This window comes from Dipodomys ordii, unplaced genomic scaffold (genome assembly GCF_000151885.1).
Source record: "Dipodomys ordii isolate 6190 unplaced genomic scaffold, Dord_2.0 Scaffold5, whole genome shotgun sequence".
Taxonomy (NCBI): Eukaryota; Metazoa; Chordata; class Mammalia; order Rodentia; family Heteromyidae; genus Dipodomys; species Dipodomys ordii.
The window spans coordinates 26699795-26722410 of record NW_012267221.1 but is presented as its reverse complement, the minus strand read 5'-3'; the positions used below and the strand labels follow the sequence as shown (position 1 = coordinate 26722410).

At 36.5% G+C, this 22616-nt stretch overlaps 1 protein-coding gene across 1 annotated transcript in view; it reads right to left on the bottom strand.

Moving 5' to 3' along the window:
• Agps (alkylglycerone phosphate synthase) overlaps positions 1-22616 on the bottom strand; it is a 107948-nt gene that overhangs the window by 4867 nt on the left and 80465 nt on the right. Inside the window, exons 16-18 of the mRNA XM_013027544.1 lie at positions 21417-21506; positions 13362-13461; positions 9942-9999 (exon numbers count right to left, since the gene is read on the bottom strand). Of these exons, the coding sequence (XP_012882998.1) occupies positions 9942-9999; positions 13362-13461; positions 21417-21506 (248 nt within the window). The remainder of the gene's footprint in view (positions 1-9941; positions 10000-13361; positions 13462-21416; positions 21507-22616) is intronic.

The following is a 22616-nucleotide window of genomic DNA, read 5'->3' as shown; positions in this document are numbered from 1 at the left end:
TTCCTTTCTACATCTGAATCATCTGAGGTGGTGGCATTTATTGTTATTAACTTTTGATCTCTGATTCTCTCAATGTTTAAATTTTGCTGCCTTAGAGTTAACATCATTATAAAAAGCCAAGTTCACCATTTCTGAAAAAAAGAAAAGCTATAGGAACCATGTATTCCACAATTAACTATTATAAATAAGAATGCCCACAGTATTCATATATTTAAAAGTCTTAGATGCATAAGATACAAAAATGAGGATTCAACTATTAAACATATACCGGGGAGGACCTTTTGCAGTTTAAATTAAAAACAGGGCTCACACTTTCACATTTTACGACTTTGTTTCTATTGCTGTACATACATACCAACTGGATAAACAGGTTGGATTTTTTTCTCTTTTTTCCCTGGGGGTATATGTGTTCTCCAATATACAATTAATTTATATATATATACTTGTGAAAGAGAAAAAAACGGAAACTTCCAGAGATATCCTTTGAAATCAAAGGCTCATTATTCACATTTGGATGTTAACCACTCTAAGGGACAATATATTCTGTAGTGTAATCAACAGCACAAAAAAATTAAACAGATGTATATGTGAAGGCAGCATTGAAGTGATGTTGTTTGTGGAAAGTGTGGACTTGGTCAGCATAGCCACTAATTATTATCAGGAGTTAACTCTCTGTGGTTTGAGGGAATGAAGATTTAGCAGAAAACACCAAAGGCTCCACTTAAAAGAGACAAATCTGGGGTCTGTTTGTCACAGAAGTCTCTTTTAGCTTGATATAATTTAACTTTTTTAAACACTAAGCTTGCTTCTAAAGCCAAGAAGACTTGTACATTTGTTAAGAATAATGAAATGGGACATATATTTAGAATTGCTGAAGCTAAAACTGAAAAATACAATGTAGCTTCTGGGTAAATAAAGTTTGCCTAAGATCATTTAAAAGATGTTAAATTTGGGCCGAGAAGTTGGCTCAGTGGTAGAGTGCTTGCCTTGCATGCATGAGGCACTGGATTCAATTCCTCAGCACCACAGAAGCAGAAAAAAGCCAGAAGTGGCACTGTGGCTCACCTGGTAGGGCGCTAGCCTGGAGCTGAAAGAGCTGAAGGACAGCACCCAGGCCCAGGCCCAAGCCCCAAGACTGACAAAAAAAAAGAAAAAGAAAAAAGATGTTAAATTTGAAAATCTCTTTATCAGATTTATCTGTTTGCTAATACTATAAAACTACAAAAAGTATTCTATAATAATAGAGTGCAGGTATTCTTGGATAAACAAATATCTTACTTATAAGAATCTTAGACATAAAAATGTCAGAAAGAGCCAAGCACTGGTGACTCATGCCTATAATCCTAGCTACTCAGTAGGCTGAGATCGGAGAATTACAGTTCAAAGCCAGCCTAGGCAGGAACATCTGTGAGACTTTTTTTTTCCGTCGGTCGTGGGGCTTGAACTCTGGGCCTGTACGCTGTCCTTTAGCTCTTCAGCTCAAGGCGAGTACTCTACCACTTGAGCTACAGCGCCACTTCCGGTTTTCTGGTGGTTTATTGGAGATAGGAGTCTCACTGTCTTTCCTGCCCGGGCTGGCTTTGAACCGTAATCCTCAGATCTCAGCCTCCTGAATAGCTAGGATTACAGGTGTGAGCCACCAGTGCCCGGCTCTGTGAGACTCTTATCTCCAATTAACCACCAGAAAATCGGAAGTGGTGCTGTGGCTCAAGGGGTAGAACGCTAGTTGAGCTTTAAAAAAAGTGCCAAGAAGAGTAAGTTCTCTTTAGAGGTCTGAAGAGGAGTGGTTATTCAAGCTATCTATCTTCTCTTAAAGTTATCTCTGAAGGCATAGTTTTCATGAACAGGTGGTAAGAGACAACAGAAACAATGTTGTCATTGGACCTTTATCTAATACCGAGCATGTATAGTTGCATGGTTAGGAAGGGCAGGGAGCAGAAAATTTTACCTATAAAATTTCTGTCAATCCTCAAATCTGAACCTATGATACAGCTGTTCTATCAAATCATGACTTTGCTAATACTCATCTGAGAAAGCATTAATTCCCAGTCTCAAAAATTATTTCCCAGTTTGAAAAATGAAACTCCAAACATGTAACCCACTTAGTAAATACAAATGAACTGAACAGACAGTTCTCAAAAAAGTACAAATAATACACAAAAATTGTTCAACATCTCAGCTATAAAGGAAGTAACACTAAAACCACACGGAGACCACATGCTTTAGTGTCATCCTAGCTACTCAGGAGGTTGAGGCCTAAGGATCCTGGTTGAAAGCCAGCCCAGGGAGGAAAGTCTGAGACTCTCCAATAAACTACCAAAAAACAAAAAAAAGCTACAAGCAAAGCTATGGAGTAGAGAACTCACGTTGGGAAAAAACAGCTCAGGCCCTAGTCCCTGAATTCAAGCCCCAGGAAGGGGTGGGGGGGGAACCATCTCATCCCAAACAGAATGACAATCCTCAAGAAGACAAATAGCCTGGTGCCAGTAACTAATGCTTGTAATCTTAGCTACTTAAGAGGCTAAGATCTGAAGGATAACAGTTAAGTCTAACTTGGGCAGAAAAGACTGTTGCATTTTATCTACGAAATAACTACAAAGAACAAGGCTGGAGTGATAAAGCACCAGCCTAACAAGTGCAAGGTCCTGAGTTCAAAGCTCAGTACTGCCAGCCCCCTTTCAAAAGGGAGAAAACAAACAACAGATGCTAGTAAGGATGGGCTCCTTGATAAGGGAAACGTGACAGAAATGAATAGGAGGCTCCACAACAAACTAAAAATACAACTACCATAATGATCCTGCTGTACCATTCTTGGGCATATATTGAAGGACTATAAGTCAGATATGAGAGCAGTATCTGCATACCCATGTTCACTGCAGCACTATCTAAAATAGCCATGCTGTAGAATAACTCTAAGTACTCAACAACCAATGAATAAAGGAAATATCACACACACACACACACACACACACACACACACACACACACACACACACACACAATTTGGCATGACATGATTCAAAAGGACTGTTTGGAAGACAGGAGGGAGAAAGGAGAGGATGATGGGGAATGACAATGAACATGACTGAAATATACATACATATGAAAATAGCACAATGAAACCCAATAAGTAGGAGGGTTTTGGAAAGATTAAAAGAGGTGAAATCTGAAATTTATATATATATAAATTTTTCACAATAAATTTTTGATACGATTTATTTATTTCCTAGTTATAGTTATTTCCTCCCCAGCCCTGACTCCTGGAAACTACTAGTAGTCTACTCTCCATTTCTACAATTTTATCATTTCAAAAGTGTTATGAAAGGCAGCAGGATGTCATTTGGGGGACTGCCTTTTCACCAGCCCAGCACAAGTCCTTGCCCGTTCAGCCAAGCAGTTCACATTACAACAGCTCATTCTCTTTGCTGTCCAGTAGTATTCCATGACATAGATGTACTATACTATACTTTGTTTAGTTATTCACCAGAGGAAGAACATCTGGGCTGTTTTGACTATTATGAATAAAACTGATGTGAAATATTTCTTCCTGCCATTTGTTCATTTTTAATTGGAATATTTTTGCCTTTTACTACTAAGTTCTTAAGGTAGATATGTCTGTGTCGGGTATGTAGTTTGTACATCTTCTTTCCCATTCTGTGGTCTATCTTTCCTTCCTCCTGAGTTCTTCATGGTAAAACTTACTTTTGATTAAATATAGTTTTCCCTGAATTATTTTTTCCCTTTTGCTGACCAATTTAAACCTAAGAAACTCTTTAATCCTGAAGATTTTCTCCTATGCTTTTGTTCTACAAGTTCAGAATTCTACATGTTACATTTAAGTTCATTACCCATTTTGAGATCTCAGATGTGTGATTTCTAACACCATTTGTTCTTTCTGTGTACAATTGCTCCAGCACCATTTCTTAAAAAGGCTATGTTTCCTCCTTGGATTGCTTCTGTTATTTTGTCAGTCAGCTGGGTGTATTTGTGTGGGTCTAATTTTGTGTTCTCTGTTCTGTTCCAATACAACATTTTCTTAATTACTATATAGTACTATATTAGTACTATATGTTGACTACTATATAGTACTATATAGTCTTAAGCTCTATAGTAAGGCTTGAAATAAAAAAAAAACTTGTTTACTTTTACTTTGTCTTTTCTCAAATTTGCTTTAGTTCTCTAATTCTCTTGCTTTACCATATACTTTTTGCAAGAATCATTCCTCAAAATTATTGCTGAAATAGTAACAAAAAATTCTTGCTGAAATTTAGATAGGCAATATTTAAACACTGAGCCATATAACAGTAGCTTGTACCTATAAGCCTAGCAATTAGGGAGGCAGAGATCTGAGAATCCAAGTTCAGATACAGGCCAGGCAGACAAAACTAAAAACCGTTATGTCCAACTAAAGCCTCAAGTGATAAGAGTACCACCTCATCAGCCAAAAGCAAAACAGCTAAGCAAGAACTCAAGCCCCCATACTGGTAAAAATGAATGAGTAAATTAATGAATAAATGAACGGTTTTGGACAGAACTGATATTTTTACTATATTAAGTTGGTTAACAGCCCATGAACTCTATACATTCTATACTCCATACTCTGTTTATCTGTTTAGGTCTTACTAGCTTTCTTTTACCAGAATTCTACAATTTTTAGAATATAAATCTTGTAGCTATTTTGTCAGATATATGCCTAAGAGTGTGTGTGTGTGTGTATGTATACTAGATTTATGAGTACTTCATTTCCTCCCTCCCTCCCTTCCCTTCCTTCCTTCCCCACCCCCCTCTCTTTCTTTCTCTCTCTTTTTTTTTTTTTGGTCCATTGTGGGTCTTCAACTCTGAGCCTGGGCACTGTCCCTGAGCTTTTCAGCTCAAGGCTAGTGCTCTACCACTTGAGCCACAGTACCACTTTCAGTTTTCTGGGGGTTAACTGGAGATAGTCTCTCAGATGTTCCTGCCCAGGCTGGCTTTGAACTGCAATCCTCAGATCTCAACCTCCTGATTAGCCAGGATTACAGGCATGAGCCACCGGCATCTGTCTTCATTTTCTTTTGAGCAACTGTAAGTGGTGTTTTTTACATTTCAGTTTCAATATGCCTGTTTTAAATTTTTTTTAATTATTATTGTAAAGGTGATGTACAGAGGAGTTGCAGTTATGTAAGTCAGGTAATGAGTACATTGCTTTTTGAAGTGTCATCTCTTCCCTTATTTTCTCCTAATTGTTCCCTCCCGACCCTATTCCCCCACAATTTATATAGTTCATTTTCAAAATTATGTCTAGTGAGTAGACAATGCTTTTGTCTACTGCTGCATTTGTTCACCCTTTGTCCCACCATTTTTATGTTCTTCCCTACCCTCCCCAAATCACATAAACTTACAAGACAAAAGGTACAGAAATCAAAAACAGTGACAAAGGAGAAAAAAAAGCAACATAACAAAAGTTGTTTCTATTTCTTAGAGTCCATTTTGAAAGACATTTTTTATATATACAGATCATATGCACATAGCTATTGAACCTTTATGCGCCTCTCCCAAGAATATCCTCCTTTGGTCTCACTGTGTGAATGTTAGGGTCCTATGTAATTTATCATGTCCAAGTATAAATTTTGTCTTTTACCATCCAGTGTGTTTACTTGTAGATTTATAGGCACATTCTAGTTATAACAAACGAGGGAAAACATGCAATTTATGTTTCTTTCAGTTTGGTTTACTTGGCTTAATTATTTTTTTCCAAGTCTTTTCATTTCCTTATGAATGGTACAAATATCATTCTGATGGAAGCATACAGAAATTCAATTAATTTCTCTATGTGAGCTTATATTCTACATCTTCCTGACTCTGTTTATATATTCTTTGGGATATTCCACATTAACCATCAAGCATAAAAATAGAAATAACTTTGCTTGTTCTTTTCTAATTTTTATGCCTACAAGCTTTTATCAATGGTCTCAAAGCTGATGCTCTGTTCAGCTCCTTTTGAATGGTCTTCTTTTACTTTAAAATATTATTAGATTCTTTTTAAGACCATAAAAGAGCTAAAAATAGCTGTCCGGTGAATAATTTAGTTAGGTAAAGATATCAATGTTATTAATCAGAGTATTTGCTTTTCTGACAATGACAGTTTCAATTTTAGCAAATGAGCAGTTTAAAATTTAAGTCACAAAGTGAAATATGTGGCTGACATAAACCTTGCTGTTTAAACTGACCAGCTGGACAGTTATAAAACAAGCACTATGAAGATACAGTTATGCAGGTTTATATTTTCTGATAGCCTCCAGTTCCAGACTACATCTGTTTTCTTTGATACACAAAACCAGAGTTAAAATAGCTCTATTTATCACAGCATGATTGTAGGCAGACAAACCAGTCTGTCTGTTTCCAGATAGTGAAAGCAACTGTCATTAATCACAATTACAGGCCAACTCCTCCAAGAAAAATTGCATCAATATTCTTGCAACCCCCAGCTCTTCCACTCTGCAACTCAAAAGCTGAGTGGCATGACATTGCCTGAAGGTCAGTAAATAAAGATGTTACTATGAAGTTAGCTTAGTTTTCAGCCTAGAGTTCAAAATAAAAAATAACCGTTTGTGCACATAAAGTAAGTGTTCTCTCAAAACTCTAGTGTGAGTTTAGTAGAACAATTAAACATTATTATTTAAAATTTATACTAAAAAGATTTTTGCTTTGTGAAACTATACTAAATAGCAATGGGCATTTGAAATTCACAAGCTAATAAGTAACTTTAAAGAGAAAAACTTAAAAGAGACATTTTTCTAGAGCAATCTAATGGATAGATCATTCCTAAATAAACTATAATCTTTTCTTCATTGTTATTACAAAAAATATAAACAAGAACGCCACTTGGTGTTGGTACTACTGATACAAAATATACTACATTGTTATAATCAGGGCAGTGTTAATAGGGACTGAACTCAGGATAAGCAGTCTACCACTTAAATCATATTCCTAGTCTTTTTGCTTTTAGTTTTTTAGCTTGAGTCTCAGCTTTTGCCTGGGCCAGTCTCAGACTGCAATCTTCCTATCTACTTCCTGAGTAGCTGGGATTATAGGACTGTACCTCTACACCCAGCTTGTTTCTCAGTTAGGGTCTTGCTAACTTTCTGCCATGGCTAGCCTCAAACCAGGATTTGCCACCTGAGAAAGGGGGATTATAGGAATGTACCATTATTGCCAGACTAATATACCATTTTTATGCATGTTTACATTATCACTATTACTATTCCTGTTTTCCAGTTGAGGCAGCTCAGAACAATTACTGTTTAACATTACACAGTTAAGTACCAGCAGTCCAATATAGATTTGATCCCAAATCTGTATTTTTTCTATTTATCAGCCCCTCAAACTTATATTTATTTTAAAACAAAGTTTGAATGAAACCTTTTATTTCCAAGACCTTCACCTATGAAAGAACACTGAAATGACCAAAGGAATGAAACTGCAGAGAAAGAAATGTACATTATTTTACTCTATTCTACTGAATAAGCTGACTCTCACTCTTTCCAGAAATATTATTAAGTAAACTAACCTTAATATATTAAATATGATCCCATATTCAATCAAAGCTGGGTAACATGCTTGAAGGTAATTAGTAATAAGAGTACAACTGTCATTCTAATGTGAAACAGAGCTGTCAGAAATTCTTTTAAATACTTGGACATGCACTCATGTAGCATTTTCACATACATTTACTACACACAACTGTGTACAGCAGCCAAACACTGCTCTAGGGACTGGGGAATACAGCAGTGAACTTTAACAAATTCTACACAAGAGGACATACACGGAAGACACCTCTAAAAAGGTTATGTTTTGAACTGGAGACTCAAATGATGTGAGGCATGCAAAACTTAAGGGAAAAAAATAAGAGAAAGAATATTAGAAAAAGAGGGAAGAGAACTGGAGGTCAGGTTCAACAGGTAAGAGTGCCAGCATGATAGAAAAAGCTGAGGGAGAATGCAAGGCCTTGCATTTAAGTCCCAGGATCAGCATAAAAGAAGAGATGAGAGAAGGGAAGGGGAAAGGAAGGGAGGGAAGAGAAAATGAAAAAAGAGAAAAGGAGAGAAAGAAAAGAAAAAAGGAGGGAACTAATTACCATAAGCCTTGAAGGAGAAAAGGAATTGGTATGTCTGAGGAACAGCAGGAAGGCTAATTCTGGCCTTGGGAGAGGAAGACAGGCAGGGAGAGGTAGCTGAGGAGAGGGAGGAGATGAAAGGAGAGGGGAAGGGAGGGAGAATAACCACCATTTATATCTGGTAAGGAATCTAGATTTTTTTCTGAATGTGAGAAGAAGCCCGATTTTTAATTTTTTTTTATTGTGATTGATTACATAAATTTCAAAAATTTCATAGTATTGTAAGATAGTGATACTTAAAGTCACAAACACATTCTATAACCTTCATGAGGCAAATTGTCATTAGCCCTGATTTAAACAACAACAAAAAAAAGGTACTCTGGCAGCAGAGCTCTGAGAGCAGGGAACAAAGTAGAGACAGATTAGTTAGGAGGCTATTGCACTAGCCCCAGCAGGAGAAGAGGCAGTATCCATAGAAAAGAAAATCACTTAAATTGTAACACTGAAATAATCACTAAGGAAGTAAGGAATACAGAAGAATAAAAGGATAAGGGCTAAGCCCCCCAAAAATCCAATTTTCAGCAGTTTGGAAAGGGGAAAACATTTTCATTGAATCAGCATATCTGAAATGTATTCTTTATTTAGGCATACCTAATTCCTTTTCCTAAGCATTAGTGAAAGCAGGTAAGTAATTTTGAGTATGTTTCTAACAAGTCCTATTTTTGATAACACAGAAAATAAGAAACATGAGAAATGGTTAAAATGAAGGATTTATGGTTAAATATAGCAGAGCTTCTCTGATAAGAAAATAATTTCTAAAAACTAAACCACTTAGCTAGATGCTGGTGGCTCACACCTGTAATTCTAGCTACTCACGAGGCTGAGATCTGAGAATCAGGGTTCAAAGCAAGCCCAGGCAGGAAAGTCCATGAGATTCTTACTCTAATAAACTACTCAAGAAAAGCCAGAAGTGGTGCTATGGCTTAAGTGGTGGAGGGCTAGCCTTGAGCAAAAGAAGCTCAGGGATAGTGCCTCAGCCCAGAGTTCAAACCCTAGGACTGGCAAAAATAAAAACAAACTACATCCCCATACTTGAAGTTCTTAACAAATAAAGAGCTCTAAATCTAGGAACTAAAAATGCATAGAAATCATACAGGATATATTACTCTTAACAGCTGACTTCTATTATTACCAGATATAACTGATATATTATTACAATTATAAAAGCAGTCAGAAAGTAAAACAAGAATAAATTAAAATTTGGGGACTGGGAAATAGGCCAAATGATAGAAAATTTGTCTAGAAAGCTTGAGTCTTCAGTTTAATTCCCAGTACTGGGAAAAAAAAACCTAAAACAAAAATCACCAACAAGTAATTAACATAATATTGTGTTTTGTGATATCCTGTCTTGATTAGTTTGTTAAGTTTGGGTTAGCAGAACAAAAACATTTAATAAATGTATAGCTGATATCCAGCTATACTTCAATAGTCTAAAAAACATTCTCATCCAGTTTTTGTTGTTTCTTTCCTCCACTTCCTTAAAAAAACCTTTTGGCTGTAATGGTCAAACAACCTCTTTATAAGCTGGGCTATTTCTTGCTATTGTGAGGTTCCTAAGAACTCAGAAATCTGGCTAGGTTCCCTATTTTGGCTGGCTTGTCAAACTAAGCTTCTACAGGTGTATACTAATCTTTGTATTTTAGTCATAGCTATTCAAACACATGAAAAAGCTTAAGACATTTTGGTCCTCTCAATGACTCACATTGTAATTCTCCCCAGCATTTTATCAAATCAAAGATGGTTTGAAGTAGGAATATTAGAAATCCTACTCCCCCCCAAAAAAGAGTACCTCCATGGTGATGTGACAGGCTCCCTCCATTCGCAAGGATTTCTTCTCTAGCAGCTGCCTGGATTTGGAAACAACAGAGTGTAGCCACTTAGATTTCACTTGGGAGAGAAACAGTAAGACCTAACTCTCAAATGAGGTGCATACTTACTAGGTTAAACAATAATCAAGCAGCCTCACTTCCCTCCCACTTTGTAAAAAAAAATTAAAGCAATTAAAATATGAAGCCTAGTTTTGTATTTTTTTCCCCTAGTAAACAGTCACAGTATCTACAAAGACCACTTTGAGATTCGAGGGACGGGGGAAAAAGGCAAAATAATTAACTCAGCAGGTCTAAACTGTTAAATAGTAATAAGGAAAAAGTATGGAGTTTTATGTTTAATATATAAGTCATATCAAGAGGCATTAATAACCAACATGGACTATTTCCTGTTTGTCTCAGAAAACATCAAGAAATTTGCCCATACTATTTCATTTATTTTCATGATAACTTCATGGAATAATTATAATTACTCCATCTCACAGGAACTATTATTATATTAGAGGCATGACAGTTAAGATTACGCACAAAATATTAGGGATCAACCAGAAAAATCTTTATGGAGCTGGGTGCTGGTTGTTGACATCTGTAATTCTAGCTACACACAGGAGGCCTAGATCAGGAAGAAACAGTTCTTGATCAGTCCAGGTGGAAAAGTCCATGAGACTCCATTTGAATGGAAAAAGCAGGTGGCAATCCAGCTATGGTAGTAAGCAAAAAACAGGAGGATGTTGGTCTAGGAAGAAAATGAGATCCTATCTAAAAAATAACCAGTACATAAAAAGTGGTAGAGGAGCTGGAAAGATGGCTCAGTGATAGAGTGCTTGCCTTGCATGCATGAGGCCCTGGATTCAATTCCTCAGCACCATATAAGCAGAAAAAGCCAGAAGTGGTGCTGTGGCTCAAATGGTAGGGCGCTAGTCCTGAGCTGAAGAGCTGAGGGATAGTGCCCAGGCCCAGAGTTCAGGCCCCACGACTGACCAAAAAAAAAAAAAAAGTGGTAGAACAACTGGTTAGCAAGTGTGAGGCCCTGAGTTCAAATCTCATCTTTACAGAGAACATTATTTGGCCAAGGATATTGACAAATTACTTGGCAGTTCTGTAATAATCAAATATGTGTATGTGTTAATTCTTTAAATATGTTAGGTAAAAAATAGGCCAGACACTTGTGGCTGATGCTTTTACTCCTAGCTACTTCAGGGGAGAGACTGGTAAGACAGTGGTTGGAGGCTAGCCTGGGAAAGTTCAAGAGACCTCAGCTCAACCAACACTGGGCACAGTGGTAGACACCTGTCATTCTAACTATGTAAGAGGCTGACAGTGGTAGACACTTGTCATTCCAGCTATATAAGAGGCTGACAGTGGTAGACACCTGTCATTCTAACTATACAAGAGGCTGACAGGTGACAGTGGTAGACACCTGTCATTCTGGCTGACAGTGGTAGACACCTGTCATTCTAACTAAACAAGAGGCTGACAGTGGTAGACACCTGTCATTTCAGCTATACATGAGGCTGAGAGTAGGAAGATCATGCTTCCAGGCCACTCTAGGAATAAAGTAAAGTTCAAGAGACCCCTCATCTTCATAGAAAAGGTTGGGCATAGTTGCTTGTACCTGTCACCCCAGCTACAGTAGGAAGCATACATAGGAGAACTATGGTCCAGGACAGCTTGAGCAAAAAGTGAGATTATCTCAAAAATAATCAGAACAAAGAGGGCTGAAGAGATAGCTCAAGAAGCAGGGTACCTACTTGGCAAGCACAAAGTTTTAGGTTCAAATTCCAACACAGGACAGGACAGGAAAGGAAAGGAAAGAGGGAAAAGAGAAAAGGGAAAAGGGAAAAGGGAAGGGGAGGAGAGGGGAGGGGAGGGGGAAGGGGGAGGGGGAAGGGGAAGGGGAAGAGGAAGGGGGAAGGGGGAAGGGGAACGGAAGGGAAGGGAGAAAGGGAGGAGAGAAAAGGAGAAAGGAAGAGGAGAGAAAGGGAGAGGAAAGAAGGAATGGAAGGAAGGAAGGAAGGAAGGAAGGAAGGAAGGAAGGAAGGAAGGAAGGGAAAAAAGAAAGAAAAATAGAGAGAAAGAGAGAGAGAGGGAAGGAAGGAGGAAAGAAAGAAGAAATAGAGAGAGAAAAGAACCACATACATTTTTAACAAAATAATAGAGATGCAGAGTAAGAAAGAATAATAGAAACTGGGCTCATCTCCTAATCTTAATGATTCATGAGTACACAATAATCATGAGGTGAAATGCCTACTGTGACTTGAATTTCTCAGAATTACTTAAGTGCATTTAAACTATCAGGAGGTAGGTCAAGGTAGAAATGGCCTGAAGTAGGAAAGTGGGATCATATCCCATTACAAAGTTATTATAGACCCTGAAATAGAGTTAAGAGTTTTCCAAATGCTAGCCTTTATTCTAAGAATTTACTGTTTCAAACAAATTCCTGCAAATAAAGTAGCTTCTTAAGATCAGTACCACAAAGCAAATGGCATTTTGGACCAGGAAAAAGAACCAATGTCACTTGGGGTCACTGCACAAAAGGGATTTTTGATAACCAGGCTAAAGGATGAGAATGCACTGAAACGAGAGTTATGGATACATTCAGTATTTTGATTTTAGTATGATTTCATGGATACAAACATGTAAAAACTCATCAGGTTGTATACTTTAAGTATATATCACTTAAATACATTTCAGCTAAATGTCAAAAAAAGCTGGGAAAAAATAAAGGGAGGAGGTGGGAAAACAACCGAGGACTGAGAGAACCAATCTATCCATGACAGTCTGGATCTAGAAGTATGTTGTGACATTGGAATTATTTTTTAGTAGTATCTTTGGCAAGCACAAACTTAAAACATTAGGACAATTAAAAAAAAGAAAGAAAGAAAGCTGTTTGCTACACATCTCTCCATAGTTGAATAGAGAGCTTTATAATTACCTATGAGAGATATACTGGTCATCAACAGCTATATAAAAATTAGCATCTTAAAGTCATTTAAGAAATGCAACAAAACCTGCTAGCAAATGAGACCCCATGGCTTACATAAGCATTAGCATACAAAAACACTGAAAATGTAGAATGATGACATTACAGCATAGACCAAAAGGACAAGAGCTGCTGACCTCAACCTGCAGTCATTTACTGGAGATAGGTCAATAGCCAGTCATATCAGATCCCTATAGTCATAGAATTCCTACTGTTATTTAATTTAATATCATGCATTGTAGCACCCAGAAAATCACAAGCTACTGGTCTCAATTCTCTATATCATATAGTACATTTGTTTTCTGTGGCAAACAGGCCGGGTAGAACACAGGTAGTTTTAAAAAAACAAGCAAATTCATAGATACTAGAATTAGTTGAGTGAAACTATATGCACAATTACCTCCGTTTGTTCAAACACCGTCAGTGGGTCACTAATTCCTCTGTAGTTAAAGGCAAAATAGAAGTAGATACATGCACCTGCATCATATGTCTGTGTTACCCTAAAAAACAGACAAAATGTCCACAAGGACTTTTAAGTGAAAACAGATTTAAAATCCTCAAACTAAAACACAAGATTCCTGAATTCACTTAAATATAAACTCCTCTATTCAACTTCCAATTCCAAAGAAGGGAAGCAGATTGGCTCTCTTTACCACTGTTGGCAGGACAAGTGAACTAAGACTACTGCAAAAAACAAAGTATTTTATCATTAAGTGAGTTTAGTCAATACTATTAGTACACACTAAGACTTCTATTAGCACTATATTACTACAATTTCTACTAGGAAATATAACAAAAATTTTAGCATCCTTATAGAATGCCTTTCAGCAATCATGTTATCTGGAAGTAATAGGCAAATAAGTAGCAAATCTGAAAACACTTAAAATACAGTCAGACAAGTACTGGTATAAAATGTATAATCAAAACAAGTAACAGTTAACAAAAACATTCTTAAAAGTTAACATATCTTGACAAAAAAGAAACAATGTCACTTTTTCCTCTTTACTGTATTTAACTAATTTTATGCCCAACTAGTTGCTCATGTATTTTGTGTAGAATTAAGTTGCAGATATATTTCAAATGGCAAAGCTCCATTATTTTTCAAAAGCATGTTTAGAAAATGAAAGACCCCACTGAATAAAATAAAGACAAAGCAATAACAACTTCATCAATTTAAACCAGCCTGGATTATGAAGGACTATATAGATAGAAAATGCTAAAGTAATTAAATCATGAGTGATTTTATAAATATTAAGAAAATCTGGGGTCAGGATGGGAAAGGGGTGTGTGTGTGTGTGTGTGTGTGTGTGTGTGTGTGTGTGTGTGTGTGTGTGTGTGTGTGTGCGAGTCTGAGTGGAGACTTGTAGACTATAGTTCTGGTAAGAAAAGTGTTGTAGGAAGTGGCTGGAATGTAGACTATAGTTCTGGTAAGAAAAGTGTTGTAGGAAGTGGCTCTATAGCTCAAGTGGTAGAGCGCTCGCCTTGAGCTGAAGAGCTGAAGGACAGTGCCCAGGCCCAGAGTGCAAGCCCCACGACCGGCAAAAAAAAAAAAAAAGTCTCACAGACTTTAAAAAAAAAAAAAGTGTTGTATTACTACCACTGGAACTGAAGGTAGAGTGCTAGCTATGAGTGGAAGAGATAAGCAAGAGTATGAGGGCTCTGAGTTCAAGACCCCATACCTGAAGAGAAAGGAAGGCAGGGAGGGAGGGAGAGGAGGAGGTAGGGAGAAGACAAGTGAGAAGGAAAGGGGAGGAAAAGGTAGGAGAGGAGAGGGAAGAGGGAAGGGTAAGAAAGGAGAAGGGCCTCAGGAGGAAGGGGAGAAAAGGGAAGGGGAGGCAAAAGGGGAAAAGAGAGGGAAAGAAGGAGAGGGAGAGGGGAGGAGAGAAGAAACAAAGGAAAAAAGATAAAGGAAGGAGGGAGGGAAGGGGGGAAGAGGCCTTATTATTGAGGTATAGGATAAGTCAACTAAAGAGACAAATGAGCATACAGACTAAGAACAAAGCAGAGTGAATTAAAAAATCACAATTATGTCATCAAGGGTCAGACAAAAGTGCCAAGCACTGGTGGCTCACGCCTATAATTTTAGTTACTCAGGAGGCTAAACCAGCCAGGGCAGTAAAGTCCAGGAGACTCTTATCTCTAGAAAACTGGAAGTGGTGCTATAAGAGCTCAGAACAATGCCCAGACCCTGAGTTATAATAAATAAGTAGACAGACAGACAGACAGATGGATAGGAAAGAGAATTTGAGGGAGAAACCAAATTTAAAAGAGCAATAGTAAGCAATGGTTATCACTGCTGGGATACCACGTGGAGAGATGTATCTTCACTCAGTGCTAACTCTATAACCCAGATCTTTTGTGTCACATAGGTTTGCTTTTTTTATTTTTCCTTGTCTCTCTAAACCTCCTATCTTTTCATATGCCACTCATCCTGCCCTTCCTAGTATAAGCCCTTCCTCCTCAAAAACTAGCTCCTTCTCCTGACACAGAAGCCAACTTAAAGGGATTTCTAATGGCCAAATCTGAAAAATTACAGCATCCAAGTAAACAATAATAACCATGTGTATAATCCAGTGAAGAAAACACCCATGAACACACACAGACACACACATGGAGATTTGGAAGTCACTCTTTAAAGTGACTTCCAAATGATAAATGTGAAGAGGGTAATGAAAATATGCACCACCATATGCAAATATCACAATAATAACACAAATAGGCTACATGGCAGGAGGCACAGATAGGAAGACTGGTTTAAGACTAGCCTGAGCAAAAGCTAGTGAGATCCTATCTCAAAAACTTAAGTGGACATGGTGGTTCATGCATATAAGCCTAGGCAGGAGGCAAAAGGAGGAGTATCATAGCAGGAGACTAGTCCTGAAGCACAAAGTATAAAACGTTATCTGAAAAACAAACTAAAGCAAAGAGGCATAAAGATAGGGCTCTAGTACTATAGCAACTGCCTAGCAAGCACAAGATCCTGAGTTCAAGCCCCAGTACCGTCAAAAACAACTTATGATTAGGAATCACTTTGGGAGATTGGTGATTAGGAGACAGTATAACCAACCAACAAAATATCTGAAATTTATAAGTTTATTCCCCTAAAATATATATTAAACAAAACAGGCAAAACAGTCATTCTGGATGGTGAAACTAAGCAGGCATCACCTTAATTAAGTGACTGAAGTTTATATAGCCAATAATAAGACATGTCAATATCATGCTCTTCTTGACATGACGTACTACGGAGAGTCCTTGGCTTCTGTGTTATTCCTGTCAATATATACAGCATGTGTTCCATCCCAAGGAAAGTGAGGGACATTTGTAAAATAACTGGTCAATATTTTTAAATCTGTAATGGTCATGGGAAATAAAGGAAGAGTCAAGAGTTGTTCTATATTCAAGATTACTGAAGAGAAATGAAAACTAAACTATGATATAATAATGGATTAAATCCTGAATTAGAAAAAGTCATTAGTAAGAGAAATGGTAAAGAGAGATTTGTAGGTTAATTAACAGTGTTAGCGCTGATTTATTTTTTATTTATTTTTAATTTTTTATTGTGAAAATACTGTACAGAGGGGTTACAATAACATGGGGAAGATAATGAGTACATTTCTTATCAAGCATTGTAGCCTCCTCCTTTGTTTCCCTTCCCATCCCTTCCCATACTCCCCCTGACCCCGATTTTTTTTTTTAGTTTCAATTGCAATTAAGTGAGATATTAACATTTGGGAAAATAGTGAGCAGTATATGGAAACCATGTATTATTTTTGTAACTTTTTTGTGAGTCTAAATTATTATGTGCTACTCCAACAAATAGAAATTCAAAAACAACATAAATCCTTCTCCAGTGGGCCTGAAATGAGCAAAAGTTGCATGTCTACTAAAGAAATGTTTAAAATACTGCATTGTCATCATTACCAGAGCAGCAGCAGCAAGTACACTATCATTAAAAATATTTCCCTGGGTTATCAGCTACAAGTTTTCCAAGCTTCCTTGAAATTAATGGAAATAAATATGGCCAAAAATAGGAAAAATGTTCAAACAGCAAACAGAATCAGAAAAGATGAACTATTGTCTCTTCCATCAAGTTCACCTTAATAATAAGAACTTGGAAAACAAATTAAATGATCATATTAAATGCAGCAACATGACCTTAACAGTATCTATGGCCCTATGTCTATACTGTGTGTATGTGTGTGTGTGTGTATACCAAGAATGTTAAATTATTAAGTCATATATGAAAAGTATGTGGGCTTTCAAAAGCTAATTAGAAAGCACTTAAAAGAGAGCTCAGATAAACAGTAAAATTCTCCAAATGTAATCTACAGAGGTTCCCACAAAGAATTTAATTTAAACAGAAGGAGCCAATACATAGGAAATACTCTTTTTACTACACAATACAAACAGAATCCAATCTAAAATTTTAATAGCCTTTTAGGCCAAATGTTAGGTGCCTCAGAACAGAAGAAATGAACTGTTTAACAATGCTACTGTCAATTTGCCAGCTGTTTTTTTTTTTTCTCTAGTGTTAGCTCTCTCATAAAAAAAAAATTCCTGAACTTTTGTACTTTGAGATCCAGATTTACAAAGTTTAAGAAAAACTGGAAGCTGGGTGCCGGTGGCTCACGCCTTTAATCCTAGCTACTCAGGAGGCTGAGATCTGAGGATCCTGGTTCAAAGTCAGCCCGGGCATGAAGTACGTGAAACACTTGTCTCCAATAAACACTCAGAAAACCGGAAGTGGTGCTGTAGCTCAAGTGGTAGAGCGCTTGCCTTGAGCTGAAGAGCTAAGGGACAGTGCTTGGGCCCAGAGTTAAAGCCGCACGACCGACAACTATAAGGGCATTATCATTAGACTAAACAAATTCAAATAAAAACTGACAGAGGAATAAAATGAGTAAAATATACATCACTCAGGATCATTAATATTCATATACAGAAAATTGAACTGAATATTTATTGAGCATTGCCACCTTTCAACAACAAATCTTACGTCTGTATGTTAATCAGTTCTCACAGATAAGTAAACTAAAGTGCACACAAAACATAATGGGCCTCCTGGATCAGTAATTCAAACCATGCTTAAATATTTAAAAAAACTTTTGGAAAATCTCCATGTGGGTCCATTTCAGAAAGTAACTCAGATTTAATACCTTTAAGAAATACATAAATTCTATCATTTAAGCTAATCTCTTCCAAACAAGTTAATGCAGTCATCTAGTCATTACATAAACTAAATTTCTTTTTATAGTACATTCCTTCTGAGCTCACTAACAGTTCATTCCCATACTATTTCTTCAGAAAGTTGAGTTAAAATGGCTATCCTAATATACAAAGTACCTATTAATTGATAAAAAATGACTCCTTGGCAATAAAACTAAATTAAAATCAAACTCCAGGTAAATGATATATGGCCTATATGTTTGTTCCTACCAGTCCAGGGTGCTGTCCCTGAGCTTCTTTGTGCTCAAGGCTAGCTCTCTATCACTTGAACCACAGCACCACTTCTAGATTTCCTGAGTAGTTTATTGGACATAAACTAGCCTGAGCTAGCTTTGAACTCGTCTCCTGAATAGCTACAATTACAGGCGTGAGCCACTGGCACTTTGCTCAAAATGTATTTTTACAAGCTTTTCAAACAATTGAACTTTGGGCATTCTAATTTGGTTTTATACAAAAGTCATTCTTATAAAAAATAACCACTTCTAAATATACCTCCACTTCTGGCTATATTTGGGATGAAAGGGGAAGTTTATATGCCCAGGCTGGCTTCAGCCTCCTAAGTTTAGCTAGGATTACAGGTGTGTGCCACAGTCTTTTCTTAGTGTTTTCCCATCTCTTCATAGCATCTCTCCATGCTGTCTTTCTCTACGTCCAAATTCACTCTTGTTAAAGCACACTGAGCATATTAGAATAAAGCCCATCCTAACGACCTTACTTGGACTTTATTGTCTTTGTAAAGACCTTATTTCAAAATTAAGTCGATTCCGGAAGTGGCACTGTGGCTCAAGTGGTTGAGCGCTAGCCTTGAGCTGAAGAGCTGAGGGACAGTGCTCAGGCCCAGAGTTCAGGCCCCACGACCTGACCAAAAAAAAAAAAAAAAATTGATAGGAAGTTGTTAAGATAATAAGGTTGGTGGGCAAATCCTCATTCCTGTGCTGGAATAGGACTAGGTAGGCTTCCTGGGTTGAAATTAAATAATACCAGATAAACCAGAGGAATAAACATTACAAATAAAAATATAGAAACTCCTTGACTTCATGAATGCAGTTATGCCTATTTAAGCCCATTTATAATATGCAAATACTATAAATTCAAAATGCATCCAGCATATGTAACATACTAAACACCATAGCTTAGCCAAGCACACACTTATAACAGTTACATTACAGTAGCCTGTGGCTGGACAAAGTCATGTAACACAGGCCTATGTTATAGCAAAGTGTTGAATACCTCATGTGATTAATTGAATGCTATCCTGGAGGTGAAAAGTTGATTGGATATATAGGAGGTATATATTTCCACTATTATAATGTATAGCAATCCTAAGTCAAATCATCATAAACCAGGGCCAAGTTCTTATACAGAAAATGCTATTGAACAGAAACATACTTAAACCACACCTACACACATAAAAGGGGAAAAAGTAAGGTAGTTATACAATACAGAATCCTAGATTACAAATGGTATCATTTATTTGAAGGTTCTCATTTTCATGATCTGTTCTGATTTCCATTTATTCTCTATGATGTTAATTTTATAACTTTCTAGAATAATCAAATGTTCAATTCAGTCTTGAGACATTAATCTCCTGGGGTTTACACAGTCTTTGTATTCAGTCAAAAGACTAAATACAAAAGTGTCCCTTCTCATAAAAGCTTACTTTAGAGTTGTTATTATTTAACAAAGAAGGGATCATCAGATAACCACACACTGCCCAATATGGAAGATATTAGCAGTCACACGTAGTGTTTAAACTTAATTTTTAAAATTTTTATTTATTTTTTATTGTGAAAATACTGTACAGAGGGGTTACAATTACATGGGCAAGATTATGAGTACAATTCTTATCAAGCATTGTAACCTCCTCCTTTGTTAAATTTAATTTTTTAATTAACTAAAAAAATTAAATTTAAAATTCAGTTCTAGTTACACTAACAATGTCTCAATCTTTCCATGTGATTAACAAACTGGATACAGAAAATATTTCTGAAGAAATATCCAGGCTGGGTATAGTGGCTCATGCCTGTAATCCTAACTACTTGGGAGGTAGAGATCTGGAGGATCAAAGCTTGATGCCAGCCTAGGCAACAGGTTCACACATTGTTTCTAATGAACCAATCTCAACCAATGAAAAGCTGGTCATGGTGGAGGATTCCCAGCTACACTGAAAGCTTAAGTAGGAAGCCAGCAGTTTAGGCATGCATAGACATAAATTCAATACCATATATTAAATATAATGAAAGCAAAAAGGTATAGAGACATGGCTCAAGTGGTAGAGTACCTGGTAACTAGGACAAGGACCTGAGTTCAAACTCCAGTACAGGAAAAAAAAAAGAATTATTAGAAGTTAATACTCATTTGGATCTTCTGTTCCTTTCATGCCTTTATTCCACTAATAGTCAATTAATCAGCAATCAAAATGGTTGAAGTATTTTTCCTATGATGAAAATAGGGTCAGGGTTACACTGACTATGTATATAATGTATAGTTTCTTGATCCTACACATGGTTCATAGCATTAGTAAACAAAAGTCTTCTTTTTCCAGGAGCTGAGGCACTTGGCTCTTCACTACCAGGCTGTTCCAGGGTAGAATCATGAATGATATCCTGCTTCTGAAGAGCTCAGAACTATGTTAAATCCTGGGGGCACTGTATTATATTATTGATGCTGTATTACATTTATTGATTCATATACAGTGAATTGACCTTCTATGCTAAATGAGTAAAATATCTTGGAGAAACTCTTTTGAACAATTAACTTAAAAAATATCAGGAATGTAAAATTGGTCTTGATCAGGGTGTAGATAATAGTGAGAGAGAGATGTAAGGGTAAACAGAGAGGGTGAAGGAGAGAAAATATGGTCGTAATATTTTATGTACACAAGTGAAAATAGAATACTCATGCTTATTAGAATTGGTGTGGGAAGTAGGATGGTAAGATGGAAAGTGATAGACTGAGCTTGATCAAGGTACATTGATGAATGGACCTATGAAAATAAAACTTCCTTGTACAACTAACTGATGCTAATTTTTTTTTAATGAGAAAATAATTGGTAGCAACACAATGCTGACAAGATGACAAAGAAAGCTCAGGGAAGGTTACTAATTGGAATAGACTAAAATTTCTCCTTAGCTGGCAAAACTGTATTTCTCTACTAATTTGAAACAGGTTTTTTTTTTTTTTTTGGTTTTTGAATGAGGAGTATGTAAATAATAAGAAAACTTACCTGCATGTAGAAAGAGGTGCAAACTGAACACCTTTCTCTTTGCATTCCCTTCTTATTCTTTCTTTTACATTTCTACAAAGATCTACAACTCTGGAAAAAATTAAAATAATACTGTTTTCAAATAAAAACAATACAAATTCTGTTAAGTACTAGTTTTCATGATACCCTGCAAGAGCAATATTTTCTTAACTAAATCTTTTATTCTTACAAAAATGAACAGGAGTCATTCAAATTGACCCTCGACCCTCTGATCATAATTTCAAAGAGAACAGAATTGTTCCCCTTTTTTTGCTTTGTTTTTTTGTTATAGGAAAAAAGGCATGTCAGAAGAACATATTCAAATCTCTTGTAGTTTCCTACATTAGGAGAGTTCAATTTCAAAATAAATGTAAATACAAGATTTTAAGAGCTTTAAAGAACATGTTAGTGAGGAACTGATACATCTTAATACAATAAAAATAAGGACATAACATGCAAATGTGGAACATGTTAATCAAAATTCAAATCTGGATTATAAGAATACCAATCTTTATCCATGCCTAAGAAGTTCACCTAAATTTAAAAATAATTCAATCAATAATAATGGTTTTATATTAAACATTCAAAAGCCTATTCTTAAATTAACATCTAATACGACATTTATTTTATACAAACTACATGTAAAATGTTAATGTACTATGAAATGCTGATACTAAATTTTGAAGCCAGGAGTACACCTGTAATCCTAGCCCTTGGGAAGATTTCAAGTTTAAGGCCAATGTGGGCTATACAATGAGTTCAAGGTCAACCTGGGCTACATAGTGAAACTTTGACTCAAAAAGAAATGATGGGAGACCAAGAAAGAGAGTCAGAAAGAAGAGGAAGAGAAAAACAATGAAAACAGAAGAATAGTTAATAATTCTTAAAGGTGATGTGGAGTTGATAATATTTAACAATATTTTTAAATTCATCTCATCTATTGGACACACTCTAACATATTGCTATAACTAATAGTTTACTGCATTTAAATGACAGTAAGATCTTAAATATACACACAATGATATCATTAGCTAAGTGCTATATTACAAAACAATGTTTACTTGTTTTATAACCTTGGGGAACTTTTTTTTTTTTTGTAGGTCGTGGGGCTTGAACTCTGGGCCTGGGCGCTGTCCCTCAGCTCTTCAGCTCAAGGCGAGCGCTCTACCACTTGAGCTACAG